The sequence below is a fragment of the Arvicanthis niloticus genome, chromosome 13 (genome assembly GCF_011762505.2).
Source record: "Arvicanthis niloticus isolate mArvNil1 chromosome 13, mArvNil1.pat.X, whole genome shotgun sequence".
NCBI classification, from domain to species: domain Eukaryota; kingdom Metazoa; phylum Chordata; class Mammalia; order Rodentia; family Muridae; genus Arvicanthis; species Arvicanthis niloticus.
The window spans coordinates 60,684,335-60,706,261 of NC_047670.1; the positions used below are offsets into that span (position 1 = coordinate 60,684,335).

The 21,927-nt window shown below is 50.6% G+C and overlaps 1 protein-coding gene across 4 annotated transcripts in view; it reads right to left on the reverse strand.

Moving 5' to 3' along the window:
• The window catches only part of Celsr1 (cadherin EGF LAG seven-pass G-type receptor 1), a 136,049-nt gene that overhangs the window by 53,028 nt on the left and 61,094 nt on the right, over nucleotides 1-21,927 (reverse strand). For all 4 annotated transcript variants that reach the window (XM_076911833.1, XM_076911835.1, XM_076911834.1 and 1 more), the window contains exons 3-5: nucleotides 9,093-9,315; nucleotides 6,136-6,251; nucleotides 5,258-5,346 (exon numbers count right to left, since the gene is read on the reverse strand). In XM_076911833.1, the coding sequence (XP_076767948.1) occupies nucleotides 5,258-5,346; nucleotides 6,136-6,251; nucleotides 9,093-9,315 (428 nt within the window). The remainder of the gene's footprint in view (nucleotides 1-5,257; nucleotides 5,347-6,135; nucleotides 6,252-9,092; nucleotides 9,316-21,927) is intronic.

A 21,927-nucleotide genomic window follows, 5' to 3' on the forward strand; every position in this document is an offset into this window, starting at 1 on the left:
ATCTTAGCTTTTCTGACATGTGTGTCAGCCCTAGTCAGCCCTGAGACATCCAAGAGGGTGGGACTTGTGGTGTGCCTGTGTCCCCAGTCCCCACTGGGGCTCCCTGAGCAAAGCCAGAATCCCTCAGGAAGCAAAAGTGTCCAGTGGCTGCAGGCAGGTTCCCTCTCCTCTAGACCACGCCTCCTTTGGAAGCAGCCAGATGCCATTGTGTTGAGGATATGAATAGTGTTCCTCTCTTAACACCACACACACTCCGGTGCTAAAAGGTGACTTAAAAGAAACAAAAGATTGAAACCTGCGTTTCAAGTATAAAGAAATGACTTAAAATGCTCTTACTGACATCGGCCATCATATGCCACAGGTGGAAATGCTTAACTTCTTTTTTAAGATTTATTTTATGTATATGAGTATACTGTTGCTATCTTCAGACACACCAGGAGATGGCATCAGATCCCATCACAGATGGTTGTGAACCACCATGTGGTTGCTGGGAATTGAACTCAGGACCTCTAGAAGAGCAGCTAGTGCTCTTAACCACTGAGCCATCTCTCCAGCCTGCTTAACTGGTTTCTACAAAAGCCTGAGGTGGGGGGAGTCACAGTGAAGCCATAACCACAAATCTCCACCCAGGCAAACCTCCCGGTGCTTCCGGAGAAGGGCTGGGTGAAGCCCAAGAGGCAGGAGTAGTGGCTTTCTCTAAAAAGCCCTCACTGGAGCCATCACCAACTCCATCAAGCTCCTCCGTTTCCCTGAAGCCAGACTTAACCAATAGCTGTTCTCACTGAAAATGTCACTAAATAGAAAGAAAGAGCAAACTGCCTTTGCCCACACTTGCTGGGAAGGTCTGCGGAGGGTTCCCTGGGGCCACAGACGTTGTCCTCTAGGAGAGACGTTACAAAGCTCCACTAACACCTTCCCTAGGCCCGAGGGCCTCCCTGCTGCGCCACACTGGCCTACCCTTTGTCCCTCCCTCCTGGATCATCCTGTTTGTGTGTTCCACCTGTTTCCTCTGGGGACCCTGATGAGAAGCCAACCTGGCAGCTCTGAAGCCCCGCCCCCGCCCCCCAGCCAGCAGAGCACAAGGTTCCCACAAAGGGCACTGAGGTCTCTGTGCAGAGACATGTTGGCAGGCTGACCTGGCATGCCCAGGATAGAAACTAAGCATGGCAAAGATGTGCCTGAAGAAAGCCGGCACTCAGGAAGAGCTGGGCAGACATGACAGTCACAGCCAGCAATCAGAGAGCCACTCAAGTCTGCAGGTGCAGTGTGCTCAGGACCAGCACAGCCAGTTAGAGTAGGGTCTGCAGAGGGGCTTCTCACTGCTGCTGGACCCATGGAACTTAAGGCTACCATCAGGACATGGCTTGAGTCCCTCCAGGTGTGGCTTACCCTCCCCTCATCATCTTGAACCTCTCCTCAGGCAACTGTGTCACAGTCATCTTCAGTCGCCTGAGATCATTCCACATTTTATTGCCAGAGGCCTAGGAACAGAGAGACCACGAATGAAGATGACAATGACAACTCTCATACAGAGACCCAATAGAGAGAGTGACTTGCCCTGACTGTGTCACTTTCTGAGTCTCCTTCGACCCTTACAGACTGGACTGAAGTGAGAGTTTTGGTTTCTAAAATAAATAAATAAACAAACAAACAAACAAATAAATAAATAAACAAACTTCAGTTAGGTTGTGTGAACATGTTTTTGGTTTAATCCCGGGTGTGGGATATGGGGCTGTTTCAGTTTGTCCACAGTCCTTATCTATGATGGTCTCATGCTCTAGGGGAGTATGATTTTTGGCAGCTGTAGATAGTTTAATTCTGGGGTCTCTGGAGAGGGAGTAAATGCCAGAGTCTGGACAGGAATGGAGGAAGGGGGGCTTTGAAGGAGGGAGGAGGCTGCTCCTGGTTGTTGTTATTATAGATGGAGATATTCTGATAATGAAGATTGGACTTACCCCTAAGAATTTGATGACCCCAATGAGCAGGAAGTAGCCTAAAGAAGTTATGTCCTCTTTCCACTCCAGCCTACTTTATTTCCTACCTAATATGGGGGGGGGGCTAGGAGAAATTGGGTGAAGTGGGGTTGCAAGGGAGGCAGAGGTATAAGAACCCAATAAAATAATAAACTGAATACGCCAACACTGGAGTACTGTGACCTCAGGCTGCTGCCCAGACTCAGGCCTGAAATTGTTCCCAGCCTGACAGGTCTTCCCAGGTCCATAGATCCAAAGCGTGTCTGTCCCTGCATCTGGATTGGTAAAGGCAGACACCTCAGAGGCAGAGCCAGACAGAAACATCAGGGCCTTCCACAGACAGGTACTGTAATCTCTGCTAATATTCCCTGTTGTGTGGCCTACCCAACCCACACATGGAGGCTTAAGGCTATAAGGGAGACAGACTGGTTGGTTTCCTCCCTAAAATACCCACCCTCTAGCAAGAGAGGGAAACAGCCCAGCAAAGGCCTAATCCTGTGCTCAGGGCTGTGTTTGTTCATTGGGAGGTGGAGGGAGCTGTTGAAAGGACCCAGCCTGGAAAGGGCACCATAGATTCCAGTAACCCACTGATCCTCTGGCATAGGGCCCTTTTTTCTTCTGGGCCATTTGAGGTAGCCTTCTGTAATGGTGTGCTCCTCTGAACTGACTCACAGGACAGAATTCACAACTGGGCTGAGAGGCTACACCAAGCCACAGGACATGCTGTTTCTCTGACCACAGCAGACAGCTGCAGAGGCTTTGAATGGGGAAACTGAGGCTGGCTCAAGCTCCCGCACCCACCCCTCCCTCAGCAGCAAGGCTGCAGTCTGGATGTGTGTCTCTGACATAAGCAAGAAAGGAAATACGCCCCATGTTTCCCTGATGCTCCGGGGTTCCTGTGGTTCATTCTGACAGGCCTATACATTCTAGAAGTGCAAGCCACTGGGAGTGTCCACATAGGGTACAAAGATATATAGCAGGAAGAACATATAAGAGAAGCCACAGGACCAAGGTGAGTCAGCAAGGTGACAAGGTGAATATTCTTGGATGTTCTGCCTGGGAGCCGAGGCCAGCAAGGCCAGCATCCCTTCGCAGGATTAAGAGGGCATCCATCTGCAAGATTATCTGCCATTCTTTCCATTCAAAAGTGTATGAGATATCAAGGCTCGAGAAAGGGTGTATTTGGGGGCACAAAACCATAGACACTTTGTCCTTGAGCCAAGCCTGTTCTACTTTGTAGGAGCTCTGTCTATATCCGCCATCACCTGACCAGCTTGTCCAGAAAGCATGGGCAGAGCAATCAAATGCCTGAGCTTCTCAGGTGACCACGCCCCCCTCTGCAGGGACACAGAAAAGCCATCCCAAGCTCCAGAGGCTTCCAGCGCCCCAAGTCATGGGAGCTCAAGCCCTCACTTGTCACAACTATCCTTTAGCCACAACATGGGTAGATGGTTGCAGGGTACCTTTGCTCTGGGGTGAGAACAGGATGGGAATCATTAATTTACAATTGTGATGGTTTGTATGTGCTTGGCCCAGGGAGTGGCACTATTAGAAGGTGTAGCCTTGTTGGAGTAGGTGTGTCACTGTGGATGGGGGCTTTGAGACCCTCATCCTAGCTGCCTGGAAGTCAAGTCTTCTCCTGTTTGCCTTCAGAAAAGATGTAGAACTCTCAGCTCCTCTTGTACCATGCCTGTCTGGATGCTGCCATTCTCCCTCCTTAATGATAAAAGACTGAACCTCTGAACCTGTAAGCCAGCCCCAATTAAGTGTTGCCCTTATAAGAGTTGTCTTGGTCATGGTGTCTGTTCACAGCAGTAAAACCCTAACTAAGACAGCAATGCAAAGCATGATGGGAGAGAGGACCATGGCAGAAATACCCTCAAAGAAATATCTGGGAAACAATGACCAATTAAGACACCACAGAAAGGAGATTAAATCCCATCCAGCTGTGAGTTCTGGGAAGAAAGAATGGAAAGGAGGGGACCACATCTTACTGCTTTTCATGGGGCTACTGTGAGCTGCCCAGGGGATGTGCAAGCCATGTCCTTTACACTGATAGTAGCTGCCTCCAAATCCACAAGGCCATAACTGCATGATCAAATAAAAGTCTCTGAAATAGGACAGTGTGGACAGCAGAGATTTGCTCTTCTCTCTGGCAACTGTGCCCTGTGCAACACAATGATCCCCACGAGAGATAGGTCTGGGGTTAGTCCTAAGTCCTACCCAAGTCTAAGACACTCCTGATCAGCTCAGTGTCCCCCAAGGTCACCAGGGAGCCTTTGGCCCCAGGTCATGGCAACCTTTCCTTCTGTCTCTATCACCATTAAGGCTGCAGAGACTGCACTGGCTGAGCTTACACCATGAGACAGTTCCTACTCACAACTAGGGACACAGAATGGGAACCAAAGACCGCTCTTAGAGTCTATCTTTAGAGTCTATCTAGGGTGGTTATGGCGATTTTCAGAAATAAAAAGAGGCCCGCTGCAAACGTAAGGGATGACCTTGGAGAAAGGACAGCAGTGACTGGCAGCAGTGGAACAATTGGAGACAAGGACAGTCCCGTGACCTAAGAGTGGGCAAATGATATCCCAGGTCCCAAAGGCCTGAAGTACCATGAATAAGAAATTTAGAAAATACCTTCGCCACCATACAGGTTGCACAGAAAGGATGTCTTCATCTCTCATCTGCTGATCTAACATAGACATAGGTCTTAAAAAGTCTGGGGACGGTTGTGGCCAGGCTCAGTGAGGGGCAGGAGAGACCAGCATGGACTCATGGTGAGACCCAGAGCAGGTGACGTGGGAGGGGAGGTGTACAAAAAAAAAAAAAAAAATCACAGTCCAGGAAAGCACATGACTTCGTGAAACAGAAGTGATCATATGTTTTCTTACAGCCGATAAACTGCAAAACATACCCAAGACACCTGCCTTCAGAGCTGGGAACACACCCTCCAGTCACAGCTCATGAAAGACATGCAGTCAGAACTGGGGATGCATGCGTGTACACACACACACACACACAGTCACAGCTCAGGGCAGCTCCTGGATTCTTGCCAAATTCTCTGCATCCTGTCATAGTGTATCTGGGTCTCTGCCTGTTCACACAGCTTCACTTCAAGCATTGGCTATGTGCACGGAACCTTGGTTGACATCACACCCTCTGTTCCCTTCCAACAGTACTTGCTCTTACATCACAGTACAAACATCATTCTATGCAGAAAAGCCACTGGGCCACCACTGGCTGGCCTGAGCAGGAGGCGAGGAAGCCAGCAGGCACCCTCCTACCTTGTTGTAGTACTGCACCAGCACCGAATGCCATCGCCCGTCACTCACACCTCCGGGAACCTGTGGTGTCACTGTGGTTGTGGTCTCACCTGTGCAGCAAGAAGGAGATCCAGAGACAGGTTAGGGACCTCCAATCAGGCTTCCAGGCTGCAGTGTAGACTTACAGCTCAGAAAGACTGACCGTGTGCCCTTTCTTTTGGCATGGCCACCACTGAAAGCCATCCCCCATACTCCCTATGTGGAAGGCCTCAACCTGAAAGATATCAAGATTCTAAAGCAGGAAAAGAAAAAAGAGGAGCCCTGAGTCAGAGAAGGCTAGCCCCTCTCAGCCTCCACAGCCTGATCCTCACACCTGTGCCTGCCTGGTCCTCTCATGCCGGTGTAAGTCACCACATTAATTTACAGGTACACTGCACTTCATTTTATTATTATTTTTATATTTATTTGATTTTATGTGTATGGGTGTTTTGCTTCCATGTCTACATGTGTTCCATATGTATGTCTGATACGGAGGAAGAAGGCATTGAATCCCCCGGAACTAGAGTTAGGAATAGTTGTGAGCTGCCACATGGTTGCTGGGAACCGAACTCAGGTCCTCTGCAAGAACAGCAAGTGCTCTTAATTGCTGAGCCGTCTATCTGTCCACCCACATCGCTGCACTTCAATCACCGATTCCGACCTAGGAACCAGGCTCTGTCTGGTACTAGCATTATGTTGCCGTAACACTGACATCTTCCTGCACTCTGACTTCGAGAGGCCAGGTTCCGAGATGCAGAATTAGGGTTGGAAGGCCGAGCAGCCTGGAGGTGCTGGGAGGACATGATAAGCTTAATCCATGAAGTGCCTTGGGAGACGCTCTGTGGCTGCAGGAGCCTCACCTGCCGAGAACGTAAGCTGCAGCTGCTCTTCCACAATCTCCAGGGCGATGAAGTCATGCTTCTCGTTGAATCGGCCGTTGTAGAGGAGCAGGGCGTTCCTGTCTTGGGTGGCAAACCTGAGGGCCGAGAAGTGTGTCATACAGTGAAGGACCCCAGGGCCATGAAGATACACAGAGTGACATGACCAGTCAGGGGAGTGAGTGGCATGGTTCAGGAAAATAATCTGTCCCCAGCCCTTTATCACAAGAGATGCTGACGGCCCAGCCAACCTGATGCTTGCACCAGAGCCTTAAGGAACACAATGGTTCCCTGTGGGAGTGTGAAAAAACTCCCTGCAGGGTGGGAAAAAGGACTGGGTAGATTGAGGTTTGTGGTGCAAGTCTGAGGATTCTCAGTAACCACGCATGGCAGCCACTTGTAATCCCAGGAGGCAAATCTCAGGAGGACAGGATCCTCAGGGTCTGCTAGACTATGTGGAGATGGGAAGCACTGGGTTTAGTGAAAGACTCCATTTCAAAAAATACAGTGCAGAGTAACTAGAGAAAATACTTAGTATTTACACATGCATGCGTGTGCGCACACAGAGAACACACATGCACAGAGAGAGAATACACACATGCATGCACACACACAGAGAACATACACAGAACACACACAGAGAGAGCAAACACACACATGCATGCACGAACACACATGCACACACAGACAGAACACACACATGCATGCATACACACACATATACACACACACACTACATGTTCACAAGGATGACACATAGCCTGTTTACCAACTACAAGCATGTCTGGAGGCAAACCACAGGTAGCTTATCTCATGCTACAGATCAGATGAGACCCCAAGGTGCTCCTTTTGTACCAATGTCTCTGCATGCGTGCCACAACTCTAAGCCTCTTGTACCTATTGGAACATCTGATCCTGGACTGTGTGTGCCCAGGTTAACCCCTCTTGCACAGTGCCCTCCTGGTAAGCACCATCCATTGCTAAAGACAGAGAAACTGAGACGGGGCCCAGGGCGGAGGGGAGGGTGGGAACATTTAAAGTAAAATGAGGAAAGACAGAAATAGAAACCAAAGCTTGAGGGGCCAGAGGAGAAGGAGCCAAGAACAAAGGAGGATAAAAGGCGGCTGGGAGTGGGGCCCACTTGGGAGACCCAGCACTTGGCAAACAGAAACCAGAAAGAGGAGAAGGCCCATGACAGAAGCCACCTGAGAAAAGGCAAACTCAGCCGGGCTGGGCTGTTCTGTGGTAAGAGGAGCCTCAGCAGCTTCCAGGATGTGTGCCCCAGGGAACTATGTAACTGGAGGGCCACTGCTCTTCTGTGAGGATTCTGGGGGAACTTTCTCTCTTTTTTTGTGACTTTGAGTTTTAAGGCAGTCATATGTAAAAGCCACCAAGAGTCATCACGATGCATGTGGCTGTGAGCTGCTGGCTACCAAGGAGGGAGGAAGCCATGAGTACACTCCAGAGTTACATAACCCCAGCTCACACCCGGCATGTGCCATAATACATTCTCCAGTACATGCCATGATACATTCATCAGCCGACACGAGACTTCTCTGATGTGGATGGTGGTGGCTATTCATGGGAGTCCTCTGTTGTAGATACTGCGTCACAGGGGGATCCCACAGCAGGGCCCTTGCTTTGCAGGCTTGTGCCGTAAGGGGTGGCCTTCTGGAGGCCAGAGTCTTGTCACAAAGGGGCGAACACAAGAATTATCTGAGCCTGGAAGTACAGGGCTCAGGATGTACTGTGCCAATAGGCAGACACTGTTCATTTGTCAGGCAGGTGGAAGGTGGTGGTGTGTGTGGGGGGCGGGGGGAGTAGTGAGCGCTGATGACCAGATCACCCCACAGCCTTAGACCTCCCTACAATTCACCCAATGGGAAGGACCTTGTTAGCTCACAGTATAGAAGATGAGGAACAGGGAGAAGTCACTTGTCCTTTGGTCATAAGGACACTGCTGGCCAGCTTCATCTTTGGGGCAGAACACAGGGACAGGATCCTGCTCTGTCTGCCCTAAGACCAGACCTGTATGGTCTGGTCCTCAGCAGGCAGCTCAGCGAGTGATGAGGCTGTGCAGTAACCCATGCAGGGGAAGACAGAGAACGGCACACTCCTATCAGGCTGCCAAGAGCTACTGTAAACACGCACAAAACCACTGAGTAGAAGCCTCACCCCTTCAAAATGGAAAGTCTAGGTTTTCTTTCAACTAAGCAAATGTCACAGGTGCCAAGTCACAGGCTTATGATGCCTAGAATTTTGTGCATACGTGTTTGTACATGTGTGTTCAGGAGCCCACCAATTCAGCCAGACTGGCTGGACAGCAAGTCCCTGGAATCCTCCAGTCTCGGTCTCGCCGGATGTGGGATCACAACCATGTGTTACTGTGCCTAGCTTTCTACATGGGAGCCTGGGATTTGAACTCAGTTCTTATGCTTGCATGCAAGTATTTTGATAAGTAAACCATCTCCCCAGCCCCAAATGATAGATTGAAAATTTTTGAAGTAATGTTTAAATTCTGGGGGAGAAGGTATGAGAGCACACAATTGGCCTGTTACATACAGATCAGGACCAGGGCTGGGGAACTGGGGTCTGAGCAGCCTGGCTTGTGACATGCAGAGGAGGTCTGATTCCTGGGCCTGCCCCGCTGGCTACTGAGATATCAGTGGTACCCATGTGTTGACTGGTGGGCAGAACCAGAGTAGCCAGGTTAGTTTCCAGGCCTGGGATTTAGGCTGTCGCCTCTTGGAAGTCTTGGCACGGATGTTCTATTGTCCCTATGCTGAAATAACATCCCCTGTCATCATTGTGGCAGTGACTTGACCCTTGAGCAGCTGGTCCAGCAGCCAGCACTGAGCAGGCCTCCCCAGCAGAGCCTAGAAAGCTGAGGTGCGCAGACCCCCACGACATATTCCCAAAGGATACCCATAAACACTTACGCAAGAGAGACGGTGAAGTGGAAGCGTTGCCGCAGGCCTCGGAAGGTAACGAAGGACTGGGGTGGGAAGCTCCTGGTGCTTACTTCACAGTAAGGATGCTCATACTCGCCGGGTGGGCACACACAGTGGAAGCCTCCAATGAGCAGATTCACGCAGGTGCCCCCGTTTTTGCATACTCCGCTGGCACAGCGGCCCGAGCGAACGTTCACCTGGCAATGTTCCCCTGGAGAAGAAAGCAGAGGTCACACAAAGGCTGTCCTAGCATCCTAGTTTGCTTTCCCCCACCCCTTGCTCCCATAATAAACACTGACCATAGGCAACTTGGGGAGGGAATGGGTTTATTTCAGCTATTGTCTATCACTGAGGGAAGTCAGGGCAGGAACTAAAGGCAGGAATCTGAAGCAGAGGCCATGGAGGAAGGATGCTTACTGGCTCGCTCTCCAGGGCTTGCTCAGTTTGCTTTCTTATATAATCCAGGGGTAGCACCACCCAACAGTGGGTTGAGCCTTCCACATCAGTCATTCATCAAGACAACGCCCCACGGACATGGCAGTGAGGGTGACAGGCCAGTCTAACTGAGACTGTTCCTCACTGAAGTTCTCACTCCCCAAGTGACTCTAGTTTGCTTAAGTTGACAAAACTAAACAAAAAAACAAAAACCCAATAAGCACAGAGACTAAGGGAGAGCTAGTGGACTGTAGATGTTCCCTGAGACACACAGTTGACCAAAGGTTCAGGTCTATTGCCTTGAATGACACAGTGATACCTGAATCTGGGGCTTGCTGCCAGTTTGCAGATCCACAAACTGTTTCGTAAAAGCAGAAAGACCTTCCTCTGGAGGTGACCCTAGGATGATGGATTATAGGACTAAAATATCCCCTGAGAGCTCTCTTCTACTGAATGTGTTGAGGCTGAAACCCAACTGAGTCCCAAGCTGCTGCTTCTGTAGCCCAGAAACCAAATCTGCTGAGACAGAAGGTGGCTGAGACAACTAACCCACTATACACCTTCACAGCCATTCAGACCCACCCATGGAAAGACCCAAAGTGCTTCTGTTACCAGGCCAGGCTCAGGTCAGGACAGTGTGATCTCATCCATCCGCCGGTTCTGTACTAGCTGAGATGGGCCCAGAGGAATGGACAGAGAGAGGCTGCCAGTGTGCAGAAGCAGGTGAGAAACAGCCACCGGTCGATGCTTGCTCATCTCAGTTCCACCACAGTGAACACTTCCATCTCCCAGTCACTTCCGGATCCCAGGACCCTGCCTGACATGGCTCTGAGCTTGGCCACCCTGCCGGAACCTTTGAGTTCCTGTGCTTGCACGCACACCTGCACCCACTCTCACCATCCTATGGGTCACACACTCAAACCATTAGACCCTCACAAACACGTTCATGTTTACATTTATAAACACACCAGCACGTACATCCTTACACCCACGGTCTCGGACTCAGCCTCGAACACGCATGCTCATACCCATACTCTCCTCATGCACACTCGCCTCACAGACCATCTCATATGAACTCCCCTGCCCCCCATGCTCTCATGCTCAAACATGCCAGTCAGTGCTCACAGCCTTCTACACAACCCTTGTGAGGGCCCATCACTGAAGTTGCAACTTAAGCTTTCTCTCTCCTTCAGACACTTTAAACTTCCCCCTCCAGGAGGGTTTGCTTTACTGTATGCCAGGTTAGCCCATGCGCAGTGAAGCCCAGCACATTCTGTGAACAAAGCCGCCTGAGAGACACTCTGGCCTTATGCTCGCTAAACCGTGAAGACAAAGGGCCCCTGCCTTCATCCTGCTCCCAGCCAGTGCCTGAGAGTAGCAGCCTTTGGAGGCTCCAGGATCCAGGGATTGTCCAAACTTTCCCAGCAGAAGAGAAAGCCAGCCCTTGTCCTGTAAGACCTTCCAAATTCCAGACCCGCCTGGCCATGGGACTGCAAAGTAGCAGCCCGATCCGATCACTTGAGCATGGGGTTCTCTTCCTCTCTCAGGGCCCAGAAATTTCTCTCCAAGACCCAGAAGAGGTCCCAAAGTCTCCACCAACACAACTTTATTTTTTAAAGACCCTGGAAATGAAGGAGGATCCACCTTAAGTCCTACATGACTTCACCTCAAGGGTCTGCTGTATCTAGAAAGACCCGGTTTTCCAGTGAGGCCACATGCTGGCCTCTGTGTAGATACGATGTGGGGAGCTCACAATCTACACAGTGGCTGTTTGTCTCAGAACTAATGTCTGTCCAGTGTGGACTCTGTAAGAGGAAGGCTCTGAGACTGGGGTTGGGGCCTTCCCAGGCTGTGTTTCAGCCCTCAGGGGATGGTCCTCCAGACTTTCTCTTCCCTTCCCAAGCAGAAGGCTATATATCTCAGGGCCCAGTCATCGGCCTACCCAATTTCTGCCTATAGCCTCTCTCAGACCTTCTCAATAAACCTACCCCATACAGTACCAACTTCCTCCCATTGTCTCCTGGCACCTCCAGCTCAACCCTCCCCTCTCTGGCCTGTTCCTCTCTGGGTCCCCCCATCCAGACTCAGAGATTCACCATCTGCCCAGGGAAGGGCTTTGAGTCTTGGAGACACCTGCACACTGTTGGCCCTCACCTCCCTCCTCTACCGTTCTCACATCCAGTGCCCCATCCCACTGCCCAAACCTTCACCTCAAACCCAAGTACCCCAAATATGCACCTTACACCACCAGTTCCACTGACTCACAAAGCCTCTTGCTCTGCCTGCGACACAAAAGACTGTTTGCTACAGTGCTGGTCTCTGAACACACTCATCCACTGGCTTAGTATGGCACTACTCTACAAAGATGTCACCCTATCACACCCCTGGCCCTCAAAAGCACAGACCCAGATCACTTGCTCCACACTCTTGGCTCTAACATAGCCATACTGCTCCTCCAGCCAGGATCCCAGGACCCAGGGCACCACTAGAGGGGCCTTACAGCTGTCCAGTCACTGATGATAAAACCCACTGATAGTTGATCTGAGGTGCCTCTCAGTTTCTGAAGACTGTCCTATGTCCCCTCCCCAAGTCTGTCCTCAACTGTGGCTCACCCATAGGAACTTTCACTGCATTCTGAACAGGTCCAGGACCCCAGGATCCCTTCCAGCTCCACCTGCTGGGAACACCACTAAGTGGAAGCATGGGGTGGGGGTGTAGCCACGGGGTTCATTTTAGAGCTAAGTCCGAGAACATCTGGTACACAGTGGGTGCCTTGCGTGTTAGGGTGCTGGACTAGTGCCCATAATGAGGGGGGTGTTTGAGGAGAGCTGGGCATACAGCAGGTACTGGCGGGTGTTTGTGGGATGAAGTCATACAACGCCAGGGCTTCCCAGAGCCAAGGCAGTGATTCATGCTTGAGCTAATGGTGAGGTTACAAAGCGGACATCATCCATCCACTGATCCAAGCAGGGTGGGTAGGTACCCATACAAAGAATTAACTGTAGGGTTAAGCACACTGCTTTTTTCACTGTGCTGAAGACAAACCACACTAGCCCAGGATAGAGCCTCATCTCTGGGTTCTTTAAGTAAACTCCAGGTCCTTGGGAGCCAACATAGGGTCTGTTCTGATGTTCCTATGAGAGAGAACACTGGTTGCAGCAGCCACTCTTGCTAGTGCATCAGAAGTGCATCTTGGCTCACTGAGGCCTTGCACTTACCTTCCATGTGGCTTCTCTGCATGAGGTTAGTCAGATGCCCTGGGGTGGGGGTGTTCAGTTGACTGTGTGTGCTCAAAGCACTGCCAACATGAGCTGCCAACTTGACAGCGCACACTTGAGACCTGTGCAGTGATGGCTTCTAATTCTGCAAGTCATTTTAGCCCAGGAGAATGACACAGGTCAACGTCTGCAAATCCTGCATCCTTAATCCTCTCATCTCATAAAGCAACTGCAATGCTTTGCTTTGGTCTTTTCTATGTCTGTCTGTCTGTCTGTCTGTCTGTCTGTCTGTCTCTCTCTCTCTCTCTCTCTCTCTCTCTCTGTGTGTGTGTGTATTTCTCTCACTCTCTCTGTGCATATGTTTATGTGTGTATGTGTGTACATGCATGTGTATATGCATGTTTTTTTTCTCTCTCTCCCTGTGTGTGTGTCTGTGTGTATTTCTCTCTCTGTGTGTATATGTTTATATGTTTCTGTGTGTATATGTGTACATGCATGGGTGTGCACATGTTTTTTTCTCTCTCCCTGTATGTCTGTGTCTATGTGTGTATTTCTCTCCCTCTCTCTGTGCATATGTTTCTGTGTGTATGTGTGTACATGCATGAGTGTGTACATGTTTCTCTGTGTGTATGTCTGAGAAGGCCAGAAGAGGGTGTTAACCGGTCTGGAGCTAGAGACGCTGACTGTTGTGAGCCATTGACGCTGGGTGTTAGGAACAGGGGCATCTTAACCACTGAGCCATCTCCACCCACCCTTGCTTACTTGCTTGCTTGCTTGCTTTTCTATTGGTGCTGGACTCACACTCAGGTTGTCAGGCTTGGTTGGTGTCTGCCGTCTTTACCTGCTAAGCCTTCTCTGGTCTATCATTTTTCTTTCTGAAGCAGAGTCACTCTATGGCCTAGAGCTCTTGACTCGGGCCTTCCACCACACCGAATCAAGCAATACCACTTTGATGAAGTAAATCTTCTCGGGGCCTACTGTCATGATTTAAGCTTGTCTTTTTTCTAAGATTTCACAGTTCAGGATCTGGCATTTCCTGAACATCCAGGTGTTCTACTTGGAGGCAAATGCTGCTTGCCCAGTTGTTCTCCACCCAGTAGCACACCTCCCCATGGCTGCCCTTGAACGCCCATTTCATAGGTAGCCCCCTCCACCCACACTGAAGTAAGGTTAGCTTGGGCAACCTGGGTACTGAGCTCAATAATGCAGAGCATGCCATAAGGCCCCTGGTCATGAGGGACACTGGCCTTAGCCTGGTTAAGGCTGCATACATATAAAACCATGGACAAAGAGTGGACAGAGTTTTGCAGAAAAGACCCCGGAGTTGGTGCCAGGCTAGTCCTAAGTCTCATACATGTCCTATCACTGAATAAGTGCCCTACCTAGATGTGGGTGAGTAATGTCCTGTCTGCCCAGAGATTCAAGCTGGAACGGTCAGAGCCACTGTCTAAGCAAAAGTCACAGGACTTAGGCAAACGGGTTGCCTGTTATAGGAAGGAGACAGCTGGTAGGCGAGCGCAGTCAGGAAGCTTTTGGAAGCTTTAGGGAGTAAAAGGACACAGGCCCAGGGAAGCCACAGAGCAGAGGGTACTCATGTTTGAGAGAAGAGATGAGGAGCTGCTGGCCCTGAGACCCACTTCAGTGCACCACACGTGGGACAGGAACTAGCGATGCAGAAGGCCTGGCCTGGCTTCAGAGAAGCAGTGAGAAGAGGGCAAAGTATGCCCTGGAAGGGAAAGTAAAGTTTTGTCAACATAAATTTTTTTAACTAAATAAAAAAGACAAATCCTTTCTCCTTTAACAAAGACTTAAGGGCTTTAAACTAGAAAAACTAGAATTTCCAGAGGCACCAAGGGTAAAGCTCAGACCCAAGACACACTTGGAAACTGGCAAATTCAGGCAGAACTGAAAACCAGCAGGGCGGGTGGGGAACACATTGAAGAAGGGGGTGGGGGCCTGGGGGTGGAGCTGGGAGCTGAGCACAGATCACACAAAGTCAGGTCATAAACACACAGATCCCTGGAGTGGCCTGAAGCCCCATCAGAGCTCAGGCCCAGGAAGGAACCTCGTGTCCTAGCAAAGATGACACAAGGCACTGTGCAATGCCACTGTGCAGAAGCTCCGCCGCCACAGGAAGGGCTGTGATGGGCGGAGCGGCACTCTGGGACACTGAAAGGCAGGTGTCCGTGAGAAGTCACTGAGCACTAAGCATACTGAGCCATCCTTCCATGTTTCCACCCACTTACTCGTCCCTTTTCCTACCCAATCACCACACATCCACCTCCATCCACCCATCCTCCCTCCATCCGTTGATCTATCCTTCTGTGAATCCAGGAGCCTACCATGTACCTTCCTCCACCCACTGCTCTGTCTATCCCTTCACCCATCTGTCTATCTATCTCCCATCCATCCACCTACCCATCATCCCTCCATACGTACTTCTATCCATCCATTCGCCTACCATTCGCTTGTTCATTCAATGAACTGCCTGTCACGGGACACTTTAAGACACTGGGGTTATAAGAATGAATGAAACCATACCTGCATGTAAGCATACATGTGGTACCCACACACATGCAAAATAGTTCCCACCACAGACCAGCTGAAGTCCTCTCCTGGTGCTACACAGCAACCCTCCCACTCCCCTGCCTCATGCTTCTGGAGAGATGAAGGGGGAAGGAAGGTCATGTCAGCAAAGCCCCACTTCACACAGGGAAGGCCCACTTCACACAGGAGTTGTACAGTGGTCACTCCCAGCAAGCCAGTGCCTGCTATGACAATGAGGTTCCAGGACACCTCAGATTGCAGTAGAGATGTGAGAGAGGGCATCCTGCAGGCCTGCTTTGCAAAGGAGACCTCAGAGATTAGCAGACTGACAGGGCTAGCCACTGATGCTTGCCCTCTGGCTGTTCCGGGGCCACATCGAGGCCTGACAATGATGTAGGCACCATGAGAGCAGCCGTATCACAGAACAGTCTGGGCCATCACCAGACAAGCTCTCTTCTATGCAGGCTTCAATGTGCTGAAGGCCCAGGGAAGGTCAGAACTTGTGTCAGATCACACAGCTGCAAGGGTAACCCAAGCCTGCATCAGCAGTGTCTGTATGGAGTCTGCAAGGATGGGTCAGGAGTGTGCAAACATCCAGGATTGGCACCATGAGAAGGTGTCGGGAGGTGATGGTTGGAGCCTCAGGCCTTCTATCAAACTAGCAAAGCACCACTGCCCAGGACAGAGGTTCACTGTCCAAAAACCAGTCAATGGCTCTTGTTTTGCTGGCTATATACCTATCCCAGAAGCAGGGAGACCAGTCACTCCTGCTGGGGAGCCATCTCAAGTACCCAGAGGGTGGGCGAGGGAATAGAATTCATTTGGCATAGGTCCTAGACTGTTGCTGTCACTCCAGGCCCTGACTCCGCCCCTCCAGGCAACTGTCACTCCAGTTCTTCCCTCCCTCCCCCCTTTCCTACTCCAGGCAGACTGCCAGGTTCTAGTCTGTCCTCTCTTTCCCCTTGGGAGTTTCCAGCTTTGTTTGGCTTTCTCACCTCCTGGGGGACTGAAGCCCAGTCTCCAAGAACCACAAGCTCAAGTGGCCCAACCCCTCCCTGCTGGCCAAGCTACCCAGAAGGTCTCAACAGAGGGCCCAGACACCTGCTGCCTCTCCCCAAGGCTCTAGGAGAAGGGGGTAGCTGGTGGGAGCAGGAAGCCTTGAAACCAGGAGAGGCCACAGTGCTGGGGCTTGTCCAGGGTCTGTCTCTTTCTGATGACTTCATTGTCTTTGAAGCAAATTCTTAGAACTCCAGTCACACCCATTTAAAAAAAAAACCCATATATATATAAATAAAAAAAATGCATTCCAGTGGCAAAGAGTCAGCTCCCCACCCACCCGCACTGTTCCTTGCCTTGAGAAGCCACCTGCCTGTCTGAGGGTTGGGGCCTGCAGAGCCTGAGGGGAAGAGGGGGTGTCACATGCAGCCTCTGTGTTCTGAGCAGCTTCCACCAGGGTCTTGTACTGCAATGACATTTGTAACACACCCCCTAGAATACAGCCACCTCCATGGCCTTGAAGCCACTGGGCGGGGGAGACCAGAAGATAATCCACCCTGTGTAGTGTACAGGGAGGCTGCCAGAGGACATATATCCTGATCCCTAGAGCTCTCCCTTCAGTGAGAAGAGTTCAGAGTAAAGACCCAGAAATTGGAAAACTACGACACAGGGGCAGATGGCCCAAGTGACAGCATGCAGTGTGCTTATGTAGATTTATATGAATTTTTTCACACAGTGGCTCTCAACCTGTGGGTTGCAACTCCTTCAGAGTTGCATTATCAGATATCCTGCTAATCGGATATTTACATTATGATTCCCAACAGTAGCAAAATTACAGTTATGAAGGAGCAAGAAAATAACTTTATGGTTGGGGGGGGTCACCACGACATGAGGAACTGTATTAAAGGGTGGCAGCATTAAGAACCACTGTTTTAACACAATTTCTAATTTAAAAAAAAATGTGTGCATGTGTTAGAGAGAGAGAGAGAGAGAGAGAGAGAGAGAGAGAATGAATATGAGAGGAGAGAGCATGCTTCAGTGAACAAAGTAGAGGTCAGCCGAAAAGTTCACAGGGTTGGTTCCCTCCTTCCACCTCTACATAGTTCTGGAGATCAAACTCAAGCTGCCAGGCCTGTGGTAAGCAGCCCTTTTGCCCCTCTGAGCCATCCCAGTGGCCCTTTAACATAGTGTTGAGCAGTTGCTATCACACAAGTGCTATGGAGACACAGGGACAGTAGGAAAGGGGAAGGGAGGGAATGAGAGAGAAAGGGAGGGACAGACAGAAACAGAGACAGGAAGGAAGGAGGGGGCAAGGAAGAGAGACCTTGAGACTGGGAGGCCTTTGTCCTGTGGGGTCTGGCTGGAAGTCTGAATTACATAGAGCAGGCACAGCAGCCAACTGGGAACTCTAAGGCTTCCCCAGACAGAACTACCCAGGACACAGATGGGACATGGACACACACACACACACACACACACACACACACACACACACACACACTGGTGTATCAGTCTTCAGAAGCCTGTACCCAGCCGAAGCAGGGATGCTGAAGACTTCCCTCAGCATGGGACTCCTCCCCACACAGTGGTGTGCTGAGGAAAGTTTCCTCTGAATAGGTCTTGTGCAAACTTCTTGCTTGGAATCGATGCCTTCATAGTTCTTGCTCTGGCCCCTATGGTCCCAGGCAAGACAGAGGGGCTTTGTCTGATGCTGTGGAGAAGATGGATGGGGCGGAGACTGGCAAAGGGTTGCCTTCCCTAAAGTCCTCTGGGGTCACCACTCAGGTCAGAGGCTCAATTTCTCTATGGAAACTTGAAGGTCAGAGTTTCACAGTGGCATTAAAGAGGGGGCACAGCCAAGCCCTGGTCACATGCTGAAGTCACAGGGTCTGGTAGCTCTCTTATGTCCTCGGCAAATTTTTTTACTGACAACCCAGTGGGTGCCAGGTGCTGGTGGGGCCAGAGGTAGCAATCACAAAATTATGGATCCAAAGAAGATTGCACCCCACACCTGAGAACTGAGCCTTTACACACTCTGCAGATTGAGGCCCACGAGAGGGAAGTCACCCTGAGTTACTGGGAGAAGAGACAAAGCCATCACAGCATCCTGTGGGAAACGGGAGGGGAGGATGGAGTGTGGGATCCAAGGGTGGAGGTTGCAAAGGTCAACACAGGTAGCTCCTGATGCTGAGGGGGAAAGCAGGCTCTCCACCGGGGCCTCTAAGAGGAGGCCGACTTGCCCAAACCCTTCAGTTTAGAGCCCAAGGACCACCCCATCCTCAAGTGAGTTCATCTATGATGACCTGCAGTCCTCTGGCACAGACAATGGACAAAACAGAGACTCCCACAACCTAGGTGAGGGGAGTTAGGCCCCATCTCACCCATGGCAGAGACACCAGGTACAGGACTGACCAGACAGTCGCGTCCCTATTAACTCTGCTTTTCTTACTCACTCTTCCTTGGCCATCTGCAAGCTGACTGATAAGCCTCAGGTCACTCTTGCTTCTGGCTCAGACCCCATGTGGACAACCATGCTCAGGAAACTACCTCTTAGGAAGAGTGCGCCTGACCCAGGCAGGAACTTGACACACACACACACACACACAGGTGAGCAAGAAGCATAAGGAATCATGGGGCAAAGTAAGTTCTGTTCCCCAAAGTGATGGTCTAGTGCTTCTTAAGTCTGGCACCAGTGAGTAGGTCTTATTTAGGCACAGGCTCTTGCAGGTATAGGCGAGTTCAGAGGAGGAGATGTAGGATTCTGGATTCATTAATCCAAAGGCTAAAGTCTGTGTAGGAGAGAATTTAGTACAGCGCACAGGAAGGATGTACTGTGGAGAGGTGTAGGCAGTAGCAATGCAGCATAGGCCAAGTGGCTAAGAAGTCCGGTAGAGACAGGAAGCACCCACCCTCACAGCCGTCAGGTGGTACACCTCTTTGGGCATACCTCGACAATGGCCTTCAGGGCCTTCAGAAGCATAAAGAAACATGGCCCAATTGTCTTAACTCACTGGTGGGAGCATAGGCTGTGTAGATCCCTTATTCCATACCCAGAAGGCCAAGCATGGTGGCATAAGCCTGAAATCCCAGCACTCCGGAGACTGAGGCAGGAGGATCATGAGTTCAAAGGTCAACACCAACTCCCCAGAGGATCTTGGTTCAAAGAAAGGAATAGAGCATGCCTGGGATCAAAAAGTTTTAGACTTCAGGCTCTTTTTTTAAAATTTTGGAACCTCTGCATACACATAACGAGATCTTGGGGATGGGTTCCAAGACTAAACACAAAAAAATTCATTTATGGTTCATGTACACATTTGACATGTAGCCTCGAGGTGATTTTATACAAATTTTTCGACACACCTGCATTCTGACTGTAACTCATCACGCGAGGTCAGACGTGGAATTTTCTGCTTTGGCATCATGTTGGTGCATGCAAAAGTTTTGGATTTTGGAACATTCCAGATTTCAGATTTGGGGTTAGGGCAACTCAAAGCCAGGTGCTGGTATCACCACCCGCAAGAGGAGGTGGAGTTAGTGGGAGGGCCATCCTGGAGGCCAGTCTGCAGTGCTTGACACTTGCCCATGATGCTCAGTCCCCTTCAGTCTGAACCCTGGCTTTAGGGGTTAAAGTTCACAGACAGCAGGGGTTTCCGGGCTGGACCTGCCCATACCTGGATCTCTAAAGACAAGACTTAGTGAAAAACAAGCTCACAGAAGTGCAGTAACACCCAACTTCAGGACAGCACAGGAGAGAAACACTTCATGTTGCAACTCTAGAAAGAGCCGAAGCAACAGGTTAAGTGTTCAACGACGAAGAAAACGTAACGTCTCTCCCAGAGTCTCAAAGTATTCGCTGCTCTAGCTGAGATTTTAATTACGGGCAATGTGATGATTCTCGCTTTAACTGATAATTATCCCCCACATTAAGGACTAATGTTAGAGGACTAGGAGCCACTCCCAGCGCAGCTGAGATGTACCGTGTAGACTTCAGCTCTCTGGGCGCCCTCCTCCCTGTGCTTAAGGAGATTTTTTTCTACAGCATCAAGACACGGCTCAGAGGCAATGCACCACACGACGTGGGGCTTTCCGATGGGAGCGCCTAGCGTAGTGTCCCCATGGAGACAGGGACACCCAGAACTCTACCCCAAACTAACTGGAGCTGGATAATGTCTATATTTATGACTAGGGCAGAGGAGTGCCAGCATTTACTTTAAAACTGTTCCTATAAACACACGGGTGATTGCATTCTTGCAATCACTCTGAACACAGACAAAACACCCTCAGCTTCAGGAGCATCCTGCAGTCTGAGGAGGCTCTTAAAGCAAGCGGGAGAGTATTCAGTAGCTGGTACAAAGTTCAAACTGAATACCACAGAGGGTTCCTCAAGCCCTACCTCCTCCTAGGGAGCACCTATCAGTAGGGAGCACTCCATGGAGAGAGGACAGAGGAGCCCATGGCCCAGGGCTGGGGTGGCAACTTTGTATTCAACAGCTGTGCATGCACCCTTTGTTTGGATTTGCTGAAACACACTCTGAATGAGGACAAGCAGCAAGGGGTGGAGGGACCCTAAGAACAGGGATCAAGTTAGGGACACCCAAGGCTAGCTTTAGTTGTGATAGTGACCACCCCTCCCCTCTCAGATCTGGATGCAGCTGAACTACCCGCCCCTCCTGCTGACATCAAAGCTGTCATTCAGGAATGTACCCCAGGGGAGAGATGATGATTAGGCAGCTATTCCCAGGTCTCCCTGAAGTGGAGAGAGGGAAAGAGGGAGAAGGGGGTGGGGGGAGCCACTCTAGAAATGCCCAGAAGCCTGCAGTACTGGGCCCCAACTCAATTTGGAGCTTGGCCACAGGCCCAAAACCCAAAGGACCTTAATGACCAGGAAGGGACATTGGAGACCGACAGGATCCTGTCTCTTTTCACTAAGCAGCAAAAGCAGCAAAGGTGTCACTCTGACCACAGCATACAACAAATGTCAGGTTCAAGGACACGTCTCCAGCCATGTGGAATGGGACCCTACAGGGTCCCGTCTGCAGTGCCTCTGTCGTCGCCACAGATCATTCGCAGCAGGGAGGAGGTCACCAATGTCTAGCAGAGAGATGGGGGGGGGGGTGTGAAATCCAGGGAACCCCTGGGGGGGGGTAGATGCACTTGAGACACAAGGGTCTGTGGTGAGAGAGGGCAGCTTGTTCTGGGAGGCCAGCAGAGAGTGAACATGGAAGCAAGGGACAGTGGGCTTCTAGGCTGCAGCCCTGAGGGTGGGGAAGAACTTTCTACCAGAGAATCTGAAGTGCTCACTCCAAATGATCTCCAAGTCACTGCTGACTGAGACACAGGCAAGAAGATGATGGAGTCTTCCCTGTGGGAGAGTGGAACCATGGATAAAGAGGGCATATGGAAAGTTTAAGGAAGAAATATAAAGTTTCCACTGAGAAGGTGCAAAAGAACCTTTCAAAACCTTCCCAGAGCAGGGGACAGTGGATTCAGGGGGTGCAGAGGATACACAGATGGACAGGAGGAAGCACGTTCAGACAGGAAGACTGCGGGTAAGGAAGCTAAGAGATGGGGTGAACGAATTGAATTGAGAGGAGCAACATGGGAGTCCATAGCCACATACAAAAGTA